This window comes from Dermochelys coriacea, chromosome 15 (genome assembly GCF_009764565.3).
Source record: "Dermochelys coriacea isolate rDerCor1 chromosome 15, rDerCor1.pri.v4, whole genome shotgun sequence".
In the NCBI taxonomy this organism is placed as follows: domain Eukaryota; kingdom Metazoa; phylum Chordata; order Testudines; family Dermochelyidae; genus Dermochelys; species Dermochelys coriacea.
In genome coordinates this window covers 215,041-227,721 of record NC_050082.1, presented here as the reverse complement: position 1 = coordinate 227,721, position 12,681 = coordinate 215,041, and the positions used below count along the sequence as shown (strand labels likewise).

At 47.5% G+C, this 12,681-nt stretch overlaps 1 protein-coding gene across 3 annotated transcripts in view; it reads right to left on the bottom strand.

Moving 5' to 3' along the window:
* Positions 1-313: 313 nt before the first annotated feature.
* Positions 314-12,681, bottom strand: part of GAL3ST1 (galactose-3-O-sulfotransferase 1) — a 35,681-nt gene continuing 23,313 nt past the window's right edge. For 2 of the 3 annotated variants that reach the window (XM_043498138.1, XM_038372680.2), the window contains 2 exons: positions 11,758-11,891; positions 314-1,631 (listed from right to left, as the gene is read on the bottom strand). In XM_043498138.1, the coding sequence (XP_043354073.1) occupies positions 482-1,631; positions 11,758-11,891 (1,284 nt within the window). In that variant the 3' untranslated portion in view covers positions 314-481. The remainder of the gene's footprint in view (positions 1,632-11,757; positions 11,892-12,681) is intronic. The other variant, XM_043498139.1, reaches the window with a different exon arrangement.

Here is a 12,681-nt window from a genome sequence, read left to right as displayed (position 1 = left end):
CTGTAATCAATTACAGTGTCCCGTGTCCTGGTCTTGCTCCTCTGGGCCTGCCCTCAGCTCATTCAGGGGAGCAGGCTAAGATAGTTAGACTCAGTGTTGCAGCACTGACCTGAGGATGCAGTGGTGGAAGCCGACCCAGGAGTACCCCAGACAGATGGTGTTGGGGAGCTAGGTGGAAGGAGAGGTGGCAGACTGACCCTTTCCTTACTCCCACCCCAGTGAATCTCCACCTGCAAGCCTCAGAGGCTCCTCTTCTCTCCTGTGTAACCAGGTCTCCAGAATAGGGGGTGGGAGGAGTGGTCTCTAACTTACTATTCCCTGTTGGAGCCTCAAGCCAGTTTTGCTCGTTGACAATGTGTCATGTCCCATATCCAGCCAACAGACGTAAGGAAGAAACGAAAACGAAAGCACTTGGTTCTTCTCTTGGGTGAGGATGAGGGCAGCGGAGGGGAGGGAGTTGGGGACATCTGCAGTTCACATGTTACCACTTTAAGAACTCCCGCACGTGGCTCCAGAGCTTGGTGATCCAGAGGTTGACGCCCAAGTCAGTCAGGTACTGGATCTCAGGCGTCAGCATCTTGCGGCACAGCTTCCGGTGCTTCTTGTTGATCTTCTTCTTCAAATTGTAACCCAGGATGGACTTCTGGCCCAACGGCTGCCATGGCTGCATGGAGGACTCCTGGATGGCGTTGGCATCCACAGGGCGCCCTCCATCGATGCAGATGCTCTTCATCTTCTCGTTTTCCCGGTGCAGCTCAGCCACATCCCTGGCCATTCGCTCCCACCCATAGGCCTCCACCTTGCGCCAGAAGGTGGCATTGAAGTAGTGGTAGAGCTTAGTGTCAATGAGGTTCCAGTAGGTGGCCTTCTCATAGAGCTCACCCGTCAGCTTGGAGACAGTGGAGTCCTTGCGAGCATTGAGCTTGAAATAGAGGACGTCCTCCAGCTCCCAGCACAGCAGATCCTTCAGGAGCACTAGGGACTCATCAAAGTACTCCAACAGCATGACCAGATGGAAATGTTGGTTGATCTCCTGGATGTACTGGTCCACCAAGGGGCTGTTGGCATTCATGTTGTTGTCATAGCCCAGGTCAAAGAAGAGCAGGTTCTGGAGGTAGTGAGCGTTGAACCCGTTAGGGTCATAGTAGTGCCATGGGTCACGGAGGAATTCTGCCAGCTTGTCCTCGCCTTGCAGCTTCCAGGTGAGGGGGATGATGCGCCCAAAGTAGTGGAAGGAGGACTCGAAGAGGTAGGCAGGGTCACGTAGCACTGTCAGAAAGATGGTGTCAGCCGGCAGTAGCTTGCGCACCTCCTGGTACTGGAAGCGCATGTGGTTGCAAATGATGTTGAAGCACATGCCGGGCTGGTAGTCCTGGACCTGGCTGCGTTCAAAGTAGGAGGGGTAGTAGAAGTCATTGCGGCCATTGGGGAAGGCGAACTTCAGGCGGTGCTTCTCACCGAAGCGGAAGAGGATGTTTAGGATGGTGCTGCTGGCTGTCTTGTGTGTCTTCATGAACATGATGTCTAGCTTGGGCAGACACCCTTGCCCCGGGGGACTGTGGGTGCTGTTCACCACACCTGGCACCCTGGCCTGGGCAGGATAGGAGGAGCAGGAGTAAGGGATAGGAATGCTGGAGAAAAGGAAAGAACAGGCACATACGTGAGGGCTGGATCTCTGCGCTGGCCTTGCTCAGCCACCATGATCCCCAGTGACCAGCCAAGAGGGCCCTGCAGAAAAGAGCCATTCCTTTCCAAGGGAGTTTGGCTCTGGGGAAAGATGCTGGCTCAAGGGCTCTGGGCACTGGAGCCCTCTCTTGATCACCTGAATGGGCACAGCACAGATAGCCACATGGCAGGTTCCTCAGGGACCAGCTGTGGGGTGGAGAGGAGACCAGGCTCTGTCTAGCTGTTTCGACAGAGCCTTTTCCATCAGTACCTGGGCTAGGTCCATGGCGCATTCAGTGCTCAGCCTCTCTGCTATCATTGCCAGCAAGAGTGCCAATGAGTGCAGAAGTGATGTGCACACCTGTCCAGCAGGAACTAGCCTGACATCACTGTAAGTATTCCTGGCCTCTGCACAGCCATCAGCTGGGAGCCACTTTAGTCACTATGCGGGGGATGTGCTAAAGGAGTTAGGCTCCTAACTTCCATTCCATCCTGCTGTCCTGGGCTCGACTAGAAACAATGGCTGGGGTGAAAGGCTCCACGCTCCATTCCCAACCCCTGAGCCAACCAATCCCCAGAAGCCAGCATCCTTTGGTACAAATGCAGTGAACCAAACTCTGCCATCTGATGAGGCTTTCTTCCAGCAACTCACAGAACTTACTAGATCGCAGGCCCTGGTTCTCATGGGAGACTTCAATCACCCTGATATCTGCTGGGAGAGCAATACAGCGGGCACAGACAATCCAGGAAGTTTTTGGAAAGTGTAGGGGACAATTTCCTGGTGTAAGTGCTGGAGGAACCAAATAGGGGCAGAGCTCTTCTTGACCTGCTTCTCACAAACCGGGAAGAATTAGTAGGGGAAGCAAAAGTGGATGGGAACCTGGGAGGCAATGACCATGAGATGGTCGAGTTCAGGATCCTGATACAGGGAAGAAAGGAGAGCAGCAGAATACGGACCCTGGACTTCAGAAAAGCAAAATTTGAGTCCCTCCGGGAACTGATGGGCAGGATCCCCTGGGAGAATAACATGAGGGGGAAAGAAGTCCAGGAGAGCTGGCTGTATTTTAAAGAATCCTTATTGAGGTTACAGGGACAAACCATCCGGATGTGTAGAAAGAACAGTAAATATGGCAGGTGACCAGCTTGGCTTAACAGTGAAATCCTTGCTGATCTTAAACACAATAAAGAAGCTTACAAGAAGTGGAAGATTGGACAAATGACCAGGGAAGAGTATAAAAATATTGCTCAGGCATGCAGGAGTGAAATCAGGAAGGCCAAATCACACCTGGAGTTGCAGCTAGCAAGAGATGTTAAGAGTAACAAGAAGGGTTTCTTCAGGTATGTTAGCAACAAGAAGAAAGTCAAGGAAAGTGTGGGCCCCTTACTGAATGAGGGAGGCAACCTAATGACAGAGGATGTGGAAAAAGCTAATGTACTCAATGCTTTTTTTTGCCTCTGTCTTCAAGAACAAGGTCAGCTCCCAGACTACTGCACTGGGCAGCACAGCATGGGGAGGAGGTGACCAGCCCTCTGTGAAGAAAGAAGTGGTTCGGGACTATTTAGAAAAGCTGGACGAGCATAAGTCCATGGGGCTGGATGCGCTGCATCCGAGAGTGCTAAAGGAGTTGGCGGATGTGATTCCAGAGCCATTGGCCATTATCTTTGAAAACTCATGGCGATCAGGGGAAGTTCTGGACAACTGGAAAAAGGCTAATGTAGTGCCCATCTTTAAAAAAGGGAAGAAGGAGGATCTGGGGAACTACAGGCCCGTCAGCCTCACCTCAGTCCCTGAAAAATCATGGAGCAGTTCCTCAAGGAATCAATTCTGGCAGCGGCACAGACAGCTGCAGCGGCACAGGAGCTAGCAAACAGAGCTCTAAACAGGGGAGTTTGTAAGGGGCGTTTGTATTGTGGTGCTTGTTTGGGGTTTGCTTTTGCTGGGGGGGGTGGTCTTTTTGGTGTGACTTGTGTTTCCCAGATTAACAGGATTTAGGTGGGAAGGCGATGACAGATACAGAGGCAGCTGTGGGAGTGACTCCTGTAGTGGAAGAGACATTGAGGATAACTGGATGTGGAAGCTGTGGTATGTACATGATCCTGGAGGAGGGAACCGGTAAGAGTTTTTTCTGCATGAAATGTCGTCTGATAGAGCTGATGGAGGAAAAGATCTGAGGTTTGGAGATGCAGGTGGAAAGTCTCATTGAGTTTAGGAAGGGGTTTGAGCAGATGATGGAGCAAAGATATGAGGTATCTGAAGGGAAAAGCTCAGACTCACAGATGGAAGCAGGGCTGGGGAATTTTGAGGGGAGACTGGGTGAGGAAAGTGGTCAGTGGAAGCATGTGACTAAAAGAACCAGGCAGAGGAAAAGACGGGCTAGTGAAGGAGAAATAGAGCTTAGGAACAGGTTTACAGAGTTGGAAAATGAAGAAGGGGCTCAGCAGGTACTTGTTGAAGGTGGAAGGGTAAGGAAGAAGAGAAGAGAGGCTAGTCCTATAGGAAAAGCGGAAGAGTCAAGGGAGACTACACCAAATATGAGCCCCAGGAGGATACAGGATGGGTTGAAGAAGATTATAAGGGAAAATAGGAATGGAAAGAACTTGCAGCCAGAGGGAACAGGGGAGAGACTGGAGAATAGCACTGTCACCAGGAAAAGGCAGGTCTATGTGATCGGGGACTCTTTATTGAGAAGAATAGACAGACCTGTAACTAGAGCTGATCCTGAGAATAGAAGTGTGTGCTGTCTTCCGGGTGCTAAGATATGGGATGTAGACCTGAGATTGAAAAGGATCCTAAAGGGAGCGGGGAAGAATCCCCTAATTATCCTTCATGTGGGAACAAATGATACGGCTAGATTCTCGCTGGAAAGTATTAAGGGAGACTATGCTAGGCTGGGGAAGAAGCTTAAGCTAAATTGAGGCTCAGATGATCTTTAGCGGGATCCTTCCTGTTCCTAGAGAAGGGCAACAAAGGTGTGACAAGATTATGACTGTCAACAGATGGCTTAGGCAGTGGTGCTATAAGGAGGGCTTTGGGATGTATGGCCACTGGGAGGCATTCACGGACAGAGGATAGTTCTCTCGGGATGGATTTCATCTGAGTAGGGAAGGAAATAGACTTCTAGGATTGAGGCTGGCACAACTGATAAAGAGAGCTTTAAACTAGGAATTAGGGGGAGATGGATGGGAGATGTCCAGGAAATCTCCACGTCAGATTTTAGCATTGAGAGGGAAGAAGACGAAGTAAGAAAGGATACAGCCGTGGGTAGGAGAATGTATATAAGGAGCGAGGGCAGTGTGGATACTAGTCTAATAGGTTATACTGGCTGTAGAATGACTGTGCCTAATAGGGTACAAAATGTGAGCGAGGCCAAACAGCAAAAATTAAGATGTTTGTACACGAATGCGAGGAGTCTAGGTAACAAAATGGAGGAACTAGAGCTACTGGTGCAGGAAGTGAAACCAGATATTATAGGGATAACAGAAACATGGTGGAATAGTCGTCATGACTGGACTACAGCTATTGAAGGGTATGTGCTGTTTAGGAAAGACAGAAACAAAGGTAAAGGGGGTGGAGTAGCATTGTATATCAATGCTGAGGTAGAATGTAAAGAAATAAGAAGCGATGCAATGGATAAGACAGAGTCCGTCTGGGCAAAAATGACATTGGGGAAGAAAACTAGTAAAGCCTCTCCTACGATAGTGTTTGGGGTGTGCTATAGACCTCCGGGATCTAATTTGGATATGGATAGAGCCCTTTTTAATGTTTTTAATCAAGTAAATACTAATGGAAACTGCGTGATCATGGGAGACTTTAACTTCCCAGATATAGACTGGAGGATCAGTGCTAGTAATAATAATAGGGCTCAGATTTTCCTAGATGCGATAGCTGATGGATTCCTTCATCAAGTAGTTGCTGAACCGACTAGAGGGGATGCCATTTTAGATTTAATTTCGGTGAGTAGCGAGGACCTCATAGAAGAAATGGTTGTAGGGGACAATCTTGGCTCAAGTGATCATGAGCTAATTCAGTTCAAACTAAATGGAAGGATTAACAAAAATAAATCTGCAACTCGGGTTTTTGATTTCAAAAGGGCTAACTTTCAAAAATTAAGGAAATTAGTTAGGGAAGTGGATTGGACTGAAGAATTTATGGCTCTAAAGGTAGAGGAGGCCTGGGATTACTTTAAATCAAAACTGCAGAAGCTATCGGAAGCCTGTATCCCAAGAAAGGGGAAAAAATTCATAGGAAGGAGTTGTAGACCAAGCTGGATGAGCAAGCATCTCAGAGAGGTGATTAAGAAGAAGCAGAAAGCATATAGGGAGTGGAAGACGGGAGGGATCAGCAAGGAAAGCTACCTAATTGAGGTCAGAAGATGTAGGGATAAAGTGAGACAGGCTAAAAGTTGAGTAGAGTTGGACCTTGCAAAGGGAATTAAAACCAATAGTAAAAGCCATATAAATAAGAAGAAAACTAAGAAAGAAGAAGTGGGGCCACTTAACACTGAGGATGGAGTGGAGGTTAAAGATAATCTAGGCATGGCCCAATATCTAAACAAATACTTTGCCTCAGTCTTTAATAAGGCTAAAGAGGATCTTGGGGATAATGGTAGCATGACAAATGGGAATGAGGATATGGAGGTAGATATTACCATATCTGAGGTAGAAGCAAAACTGAAACAGCTTAATGGGACTAAATGGGGTGGCCCAGATAATCTTCATCCAAGAATATTAAAGGAATTGACACCTGAAATTGCAAGCCCATTAGCAAGAATTTTTAATGAATCTGTAAACTCAGGAATAGTACCGAATGATTGGATAATTGCTAATATAGTTCCTATTTTTAAGAAAGGAAAAAAAAGTGATCCGGGTAACTACAGGCCAGTTAGTTTGACATCTGTAGTATGCAAGGTCCTGGAAAAAATTTTGAAGGAGAAATTAGTTAAGGACATTGAAGTCAATGGTAAATGGGACAAAATACAACATGGTTTTACAAAAGGTGCCAAACCAACCTAATCTCCTTTTTTGAAAGGTAACAGATTTTTTAGATAAAGGAAATGCAGTGGATCTAATTTACCTAGATTTCAGTAAGGCATTTGATACCATGCCACATGGGGAATTATTAGTTAAATTGGAGAAGAAGGGGATCAATATGAACATCAAAAGGTGGATAAGGAATTGGTTAAAGGGGAGACTGCAACGGGTCCTACTGAAAGGCGAACTGTCAGGTTGGAGGGAGGTTACCAGTGGAGTTCCTCAGGGATCGGTTTTGGGACCAATCTTATTTAATCTTTTTATTACTGACCTTGGCACAAAAAGTGGGAGTGTGCTAATAAAGTTTGCAGATGATACAAAGCTGGGAGGTATTGCCAATTCAGAGAAGGATTGGGATATTATACAGGAGGATCTGGATGACCTTGTAAACTGGAGTAATAGTAATAGGATGAAATTTAATAGTGAGAAGTGTAAGGTTATGCATTTAGGGATTAATAACAAGAATTTTAGTTATAAGTTGGAGACGCATCAATTAGAAGTAACGGAAGAGGAGAAGGACCTTGGAGCATTGGTTGATCATAGGATGACTATGAGCTGCCAATGTGATATGGCTGTGAAAAAAGCGAATGCGGTTTTGGGATGCATCAGGAGAGGCATTTCCAGTAGGGATAAGGAGTTTTAGTACCGTTATACAAGGCACTGGTGAGATCTCACCTAGAATACAGTGTGCAGTTCTGGTCTCCCATGTTTAAAAAGGATGAATTCAAACTGGAGCAAGTACAGAGAAGGGCTACTAGGATGATCCGAGGAATGGAAAACTTGTCTTATGAAAGGAGACTTAAGGAGCTTGGCTTATTTAGTCTAACTAAAAGAAGGTTGAGGGGAGATAGGATTGCTCTCTATAAATATATCAGAGGGATAAATACAGGAGAGGGAGAGGAATTATTTCAGCTCAGCACCAATGTGGACACAAGAACAAATGGGTATAAACTGGCCACCAGGAAGTTTAGACTTGAAATCAGACGAAGGTTTTTAACCATCAGAGGAGTGAAGTTTTGGAATAGCCTTCCAAGGGAAGCAGTGGGGCCAAAAGATCTATCTGGTTTTAAGATTCTACTTGATAAAGTTTATGGAGGAGATGGTACGATGGGATAATGGGATTTTGGTAAGTAATTGATCTTTAAATATTCAGGGTAAATAGGCCTAATCCCCTGAGATGGGATATTAGATGGATGGGATCTGAGTTACCCAGGAAAGAATTTTCTGTAGTATCTGGCTGGTGAATCTTGCCCATATGCTCAGGGTTTAGCTGATCGCCATATTTGGGGTCGGGAAGGAATTTTCCTCCAGGGCAGATTGGAGAGGTCCTGGAGGTTTTTCGCCTTCCTCTGTAGCATGGGGCATGGTTGACTTAAGGGAGGCTTCTCTGCTCCTTGAAGTCTTTGAACCATGATTTAAGGACTTCAATAGCTCAGACATGGGTTTCAGAGTAGCAGCCGTGTTAGTCTGTATTCGCAAAAAGAAAAGGAGTACTTGTGGCACCTTAGAGACTAACAAATTTATTAGAGCATAAGCTTTCGTGAGCTACAGCTCACTTCATCGGATGCATCCGATGAAGTGAGCTGTAGCTCACGAAAGCTTATGCTCTAATAAATTTGTTAGTCTCTAAGGTGCCACAAGTACTCCTTTTCTTTTTTCAGACATGGGTGAGGTTTTTCATAGGAGTGGGTGGGTGAGATTCTGTGGCCTGCGCTGTGCAGGAGGTCGGACTAGATGATCAGAATGGTCCCTTCTGACCTTAGTATCTATGAATCTATGAATTCTGAAGCACTTAGAGGAGAGGAAAGTGATCAGGAACAGTCAGCATGGATTCACCAAGGGCAAGTCATGCCATACTAAGCTAACTGCCTTCTATGACGAGATAACTGGCTCTGTGGATGAGGGGAAAGCAGTGGACGTGTTGTTCCTTGACTTTAGCAAAGCTTTTGACACAGTCTCCCACAGTATTCTTGCGAGCAAGTTAAAGAAGTATGGGCTGGATGAATGGACTATAAGGTGGATAGAAAGTTGGCTAGATTGTTGGGCTCAAGGAGTAGTGATCAATGGCTCCATGTCTAGTTGGCACTGGTATCAAGTGGAGTGCCCCAAGGTTCGGTCCTCGGGCCGGTTTTGTTAAATATCTTCATAAATGACTGGAGGATGGTGTGGATTGCACCTTCAGCAAGTTTGCAGATGACACTAAACTGGGAGGAGAGATAGATATGCTGGAGGGAAGGGATAGGATACAGAGGGACCTAGACAAATTAGAGGATTGGGCCAAAAGAAATCTGATGAGGTTCAGCAAGGACAAGTGCAGAGTCCTGCCCTTAGGATGGAAGAATCCCATGCACCACTACAGCCTAGGGACTGAATGGCTAAGCAGCAGTTCTGCAGAAAAGGACCTAAGGGTTACAGTGGATGAGAAGATGGATATGAGTCGACAGTGTGCCCTTGTTGCCAAGAAGGCCAATGGCATTTTGGGATGTATAAGTAGGGCACTGCCAGCAGATCGAGGGACGTGATCATTCCCCTCTATTCGACATTGGTGAGGCTCATCTGGAGTACTGTGTCCAGTTTTGGGCGCTACACTACAAGAAGGATGTGGAAAAATTGGAAAACGTCCAGCGGAGGGCGACAAAAATGATCAGGGGACTGGAACACATGACTTATGAGAAGAGGCTGAGGCAACTGGGATTGTTTAGTCTGTGGAAGAGAAGAATGAGGGGGGATTTGATAGCTGTTTTCAACTACCTGAAAGGGGGTTCCAAAGAGGATGGATCTACACTGTTCTCAGTGGGAGCAGATGACAGAACAAGGAGTAATGGTCTCCAGTTGCAGTGGGGGAGGTTTAGGTTGGATATTAGGAAAAACTTTTTCACTAGGAGGATGGTGAAGCACTGGAATGGATTACCTAGGGAGGTGATGGAATCTCCTTCCTTAGAGGCTTTTAAGGTCAGGATTGACAAAGCCCTGGCTGGGATGACTTAGTTGGGGATTGGTCCTGCTTTGAGCAGGGGGTTGGACTAGATACCTCCTGAGGTCCCTTCCAACCCTGATATTCTGTGATTCTATGATTCTATGATCATTTGCCACTGATCTGAAGTCACAATTTGGTCCCAAGATTTGAAAGCAAGTTCGTCCTTTCAGACAATCACGGCAGCCTGAGGCCAGCACCTGTCAGGAACAGTGGGGTAAAGTGCAAAGTCAGTGAGGATTTCACTGGAGTTACTATGGATTTACACCAGGGTGACACAGACTGGAATCCAGCCCCTTCCCTTCACTCTGTTGCTGAGGTGCTTTTCTGGCTGGATCACAGGACCTTTGGCACTTGCAATAACTGAAGCTGTTGGATTTTGTCTCCTCTCCCCTTCACCAGATTAAATCTGTATGTGGCAGCAAACACCCGCTCATCAAGTCTGATCTTCCCTATTCTGAATCTATCTATTGATCTATGTAAAAAGTTTTATCCTGCTGCCCATCACCGTAGTATCTGAACACCTTCCACATAAAATCACTAGCAATAGCAAAGTCCCTGGTGGACTTATTAGCATCTCTGAAACCACTCCTTGGAGAAGTCGTTTTTTAAAGTGGGGAAAGCCCCACTGAGCCCTGCTGCCGGGACGGGTGGGGGGGTTACACAGGGTCAGCCTAAACCTCGCCCTCCCCCCATATCGATTAAGAGGTGGGAACCAGGCTATCTCTCATTGGAGAGGGGATGTTCCTTAGTCTTCAACACGGCCCCATATTGTCTCTAATGCTGCAATAGTCCTTATTGTCCCACCTCTGTGATAGCCCCCTCCATTTATCCCAAGGAGAAGGAGGAATTTGTCCCTGTGAATCAGCAGGAGCCTGGAGGTTTCACTGCTCTGCCATTTCTGCACTGCCAGTTGTCCTTTCCGTTCTCGTTCGAGATACAGAGCATTTGGCCAGAGTGCAGAGAGTTGCCCGAGGAACGGCTTCTAGGTTGGCAATAGTTCAGGCTCAGTGTGAGAAGTCCAGGGACTGGGGAGGACATTGTGACCGGAGGCTGTAATGGACAGGCTATTGCTACTCTGGTCTGTGTACCATTGGGTGACTGTTCCCATGTGCAATGAGACTGATGCGTCTCAGCCCAGTTCTAACACACGTGTCCCCATCACAAACACCTCCATCATGACTGGCACCCACTGGCCTCTTGTCAGCAGCCTCAGGATAATTTCGTGAGACAGGAGATTGAACTCTCCTTTAGAAGGGACCCGGCCAGGGCAGGACTGTCCATCTACCACTCTCCACCACAGCTAGTTAATAATTATACATCAATACCAAGCTCTAATGCAGCACCTTGCATCTGTAGATCTCAAAGGCGTGCAAGTGAGAAAGCACACAGGCGGGTAATTGCCCCCCAGATCAGAATGGCCCATTACAGGCAGAGGCAGCTGAGCAAGCCTCTCTGACCAAGGGGGCTCAACTTTGCTCTGCAGGATCCACAGCTAGGGTTATGGGAGCTCTTCCAGCAATGGGCTCTCTTCTGAGAACTGGGGTGTTGTTTTATGATATTTATCCTTGTCCATTAGAACTGGACTGAGTCCCCACCAGTTGACTTCACACAGACGACAACTTTCAGGATGACACCACTACAAAACCCCACTATGGCAGCGAGTCTCAGAGCCCAGGGCAGCCAGCTTGGGCTTGTGAGACAAGGCTAACAATAGCTGTGTAGGTGCCAGGCTTGGACTGGAGCCCGACCTCTGAAACCTGGCCAGGGGTTTGTGTTTCAGAGCCTGGGCTCCAGCCCCAGCGGGAACATCTGCACTGCTATTTTTAGCCCTGTAGCGTGAGCCTGAGTCAGTGGACGCGGGCTCTGAGACTCACTGCTGGGGGTTTTCTTTGCAGTGTAGATGTACCGTTTCACTCCTTGATTGAATCCACCTGGGCTGGAGCTGACCCAGTGTGACTCCGTACCCCACCTGCCAATCCCCTGAGCCAGCCCTTCCCCACCCCTGGAGCCAGCATTTCTGAGCGGCTGGAAAGGAGCTGTTCTACAGAAAGCGCAGACCCTCTGCCAAGGAGGGACTCACTCACTCCATCATGCTGACTTGCAGAGGGGGAATGATGTAGGAGTACAGCAGCAGCATGAAGCTGGTCAGGACAGTTCCCAGAACAAGCCCCTTGCACATGGACCTCCAGTGCTTCTTCTTCTGCAGCATTGCGGCCACCTGCAAATCCCAGAGAGAGGAGCAGTTAGGGAGGCAGGCAACCAGAGAGGAGTCTTCAGTAATTTCCTAGAAACAGACAGAGAGTGAGAGGATGACCAAGGGAGAAGGGATGGGAAAGGGAGAGGAGATGCAGAGAACACGAACACCCCTGGGAAGAAAAGAGTTCTGATTCCTAGATTATTACCCCATCAGGGGCAACTTTGACCATCCAGTCTGAGCTCCGGCATAACACAGGCCCGAGAACTTCCCTGAATCCATCGCACCTGAACTAGAGCAGAGCTTCTACAAAAACAGCCAATCTTGCTTTAAAAATTGCATGTGATGGAGAATCCACCACAGCCCTTGGTGAACTGAGCCAATGGTTAATTACCCTCACTGCCCGTTATTGCTAGTCTGAGCTCTTCTGAAAACCTGGCCCATTGTTGTTACTGTGTGCATGGTTAGAAGTTGTGGGTTTATGTTAATGTTTTGGTGCAGCAGCCAGAGCAGTGGAGAGGAGCAACAAAGAAATTTAAAAAAGGCATATGCGAAGAAATGGGCACATTCTATCTCACCTGTGTTATTCTACAGGTCAGACCAGATAGCCATGGTCCCTGCTAGCCTTAAAAATCTATCACTCCATTTGGGATGGACTGTCTGTAAACAGAGGTGTTAATTTACTTATCTAAGGCAACCAGGAAACCAACCAGTAGAGTTAGTGCCACTTGACATATCCAGATGATGGGTTCACCAGAAATGCCTAGAGACAGAGAGGGCTAGTGTGATTTCCTGTAGTAATAGCTTATTCCAC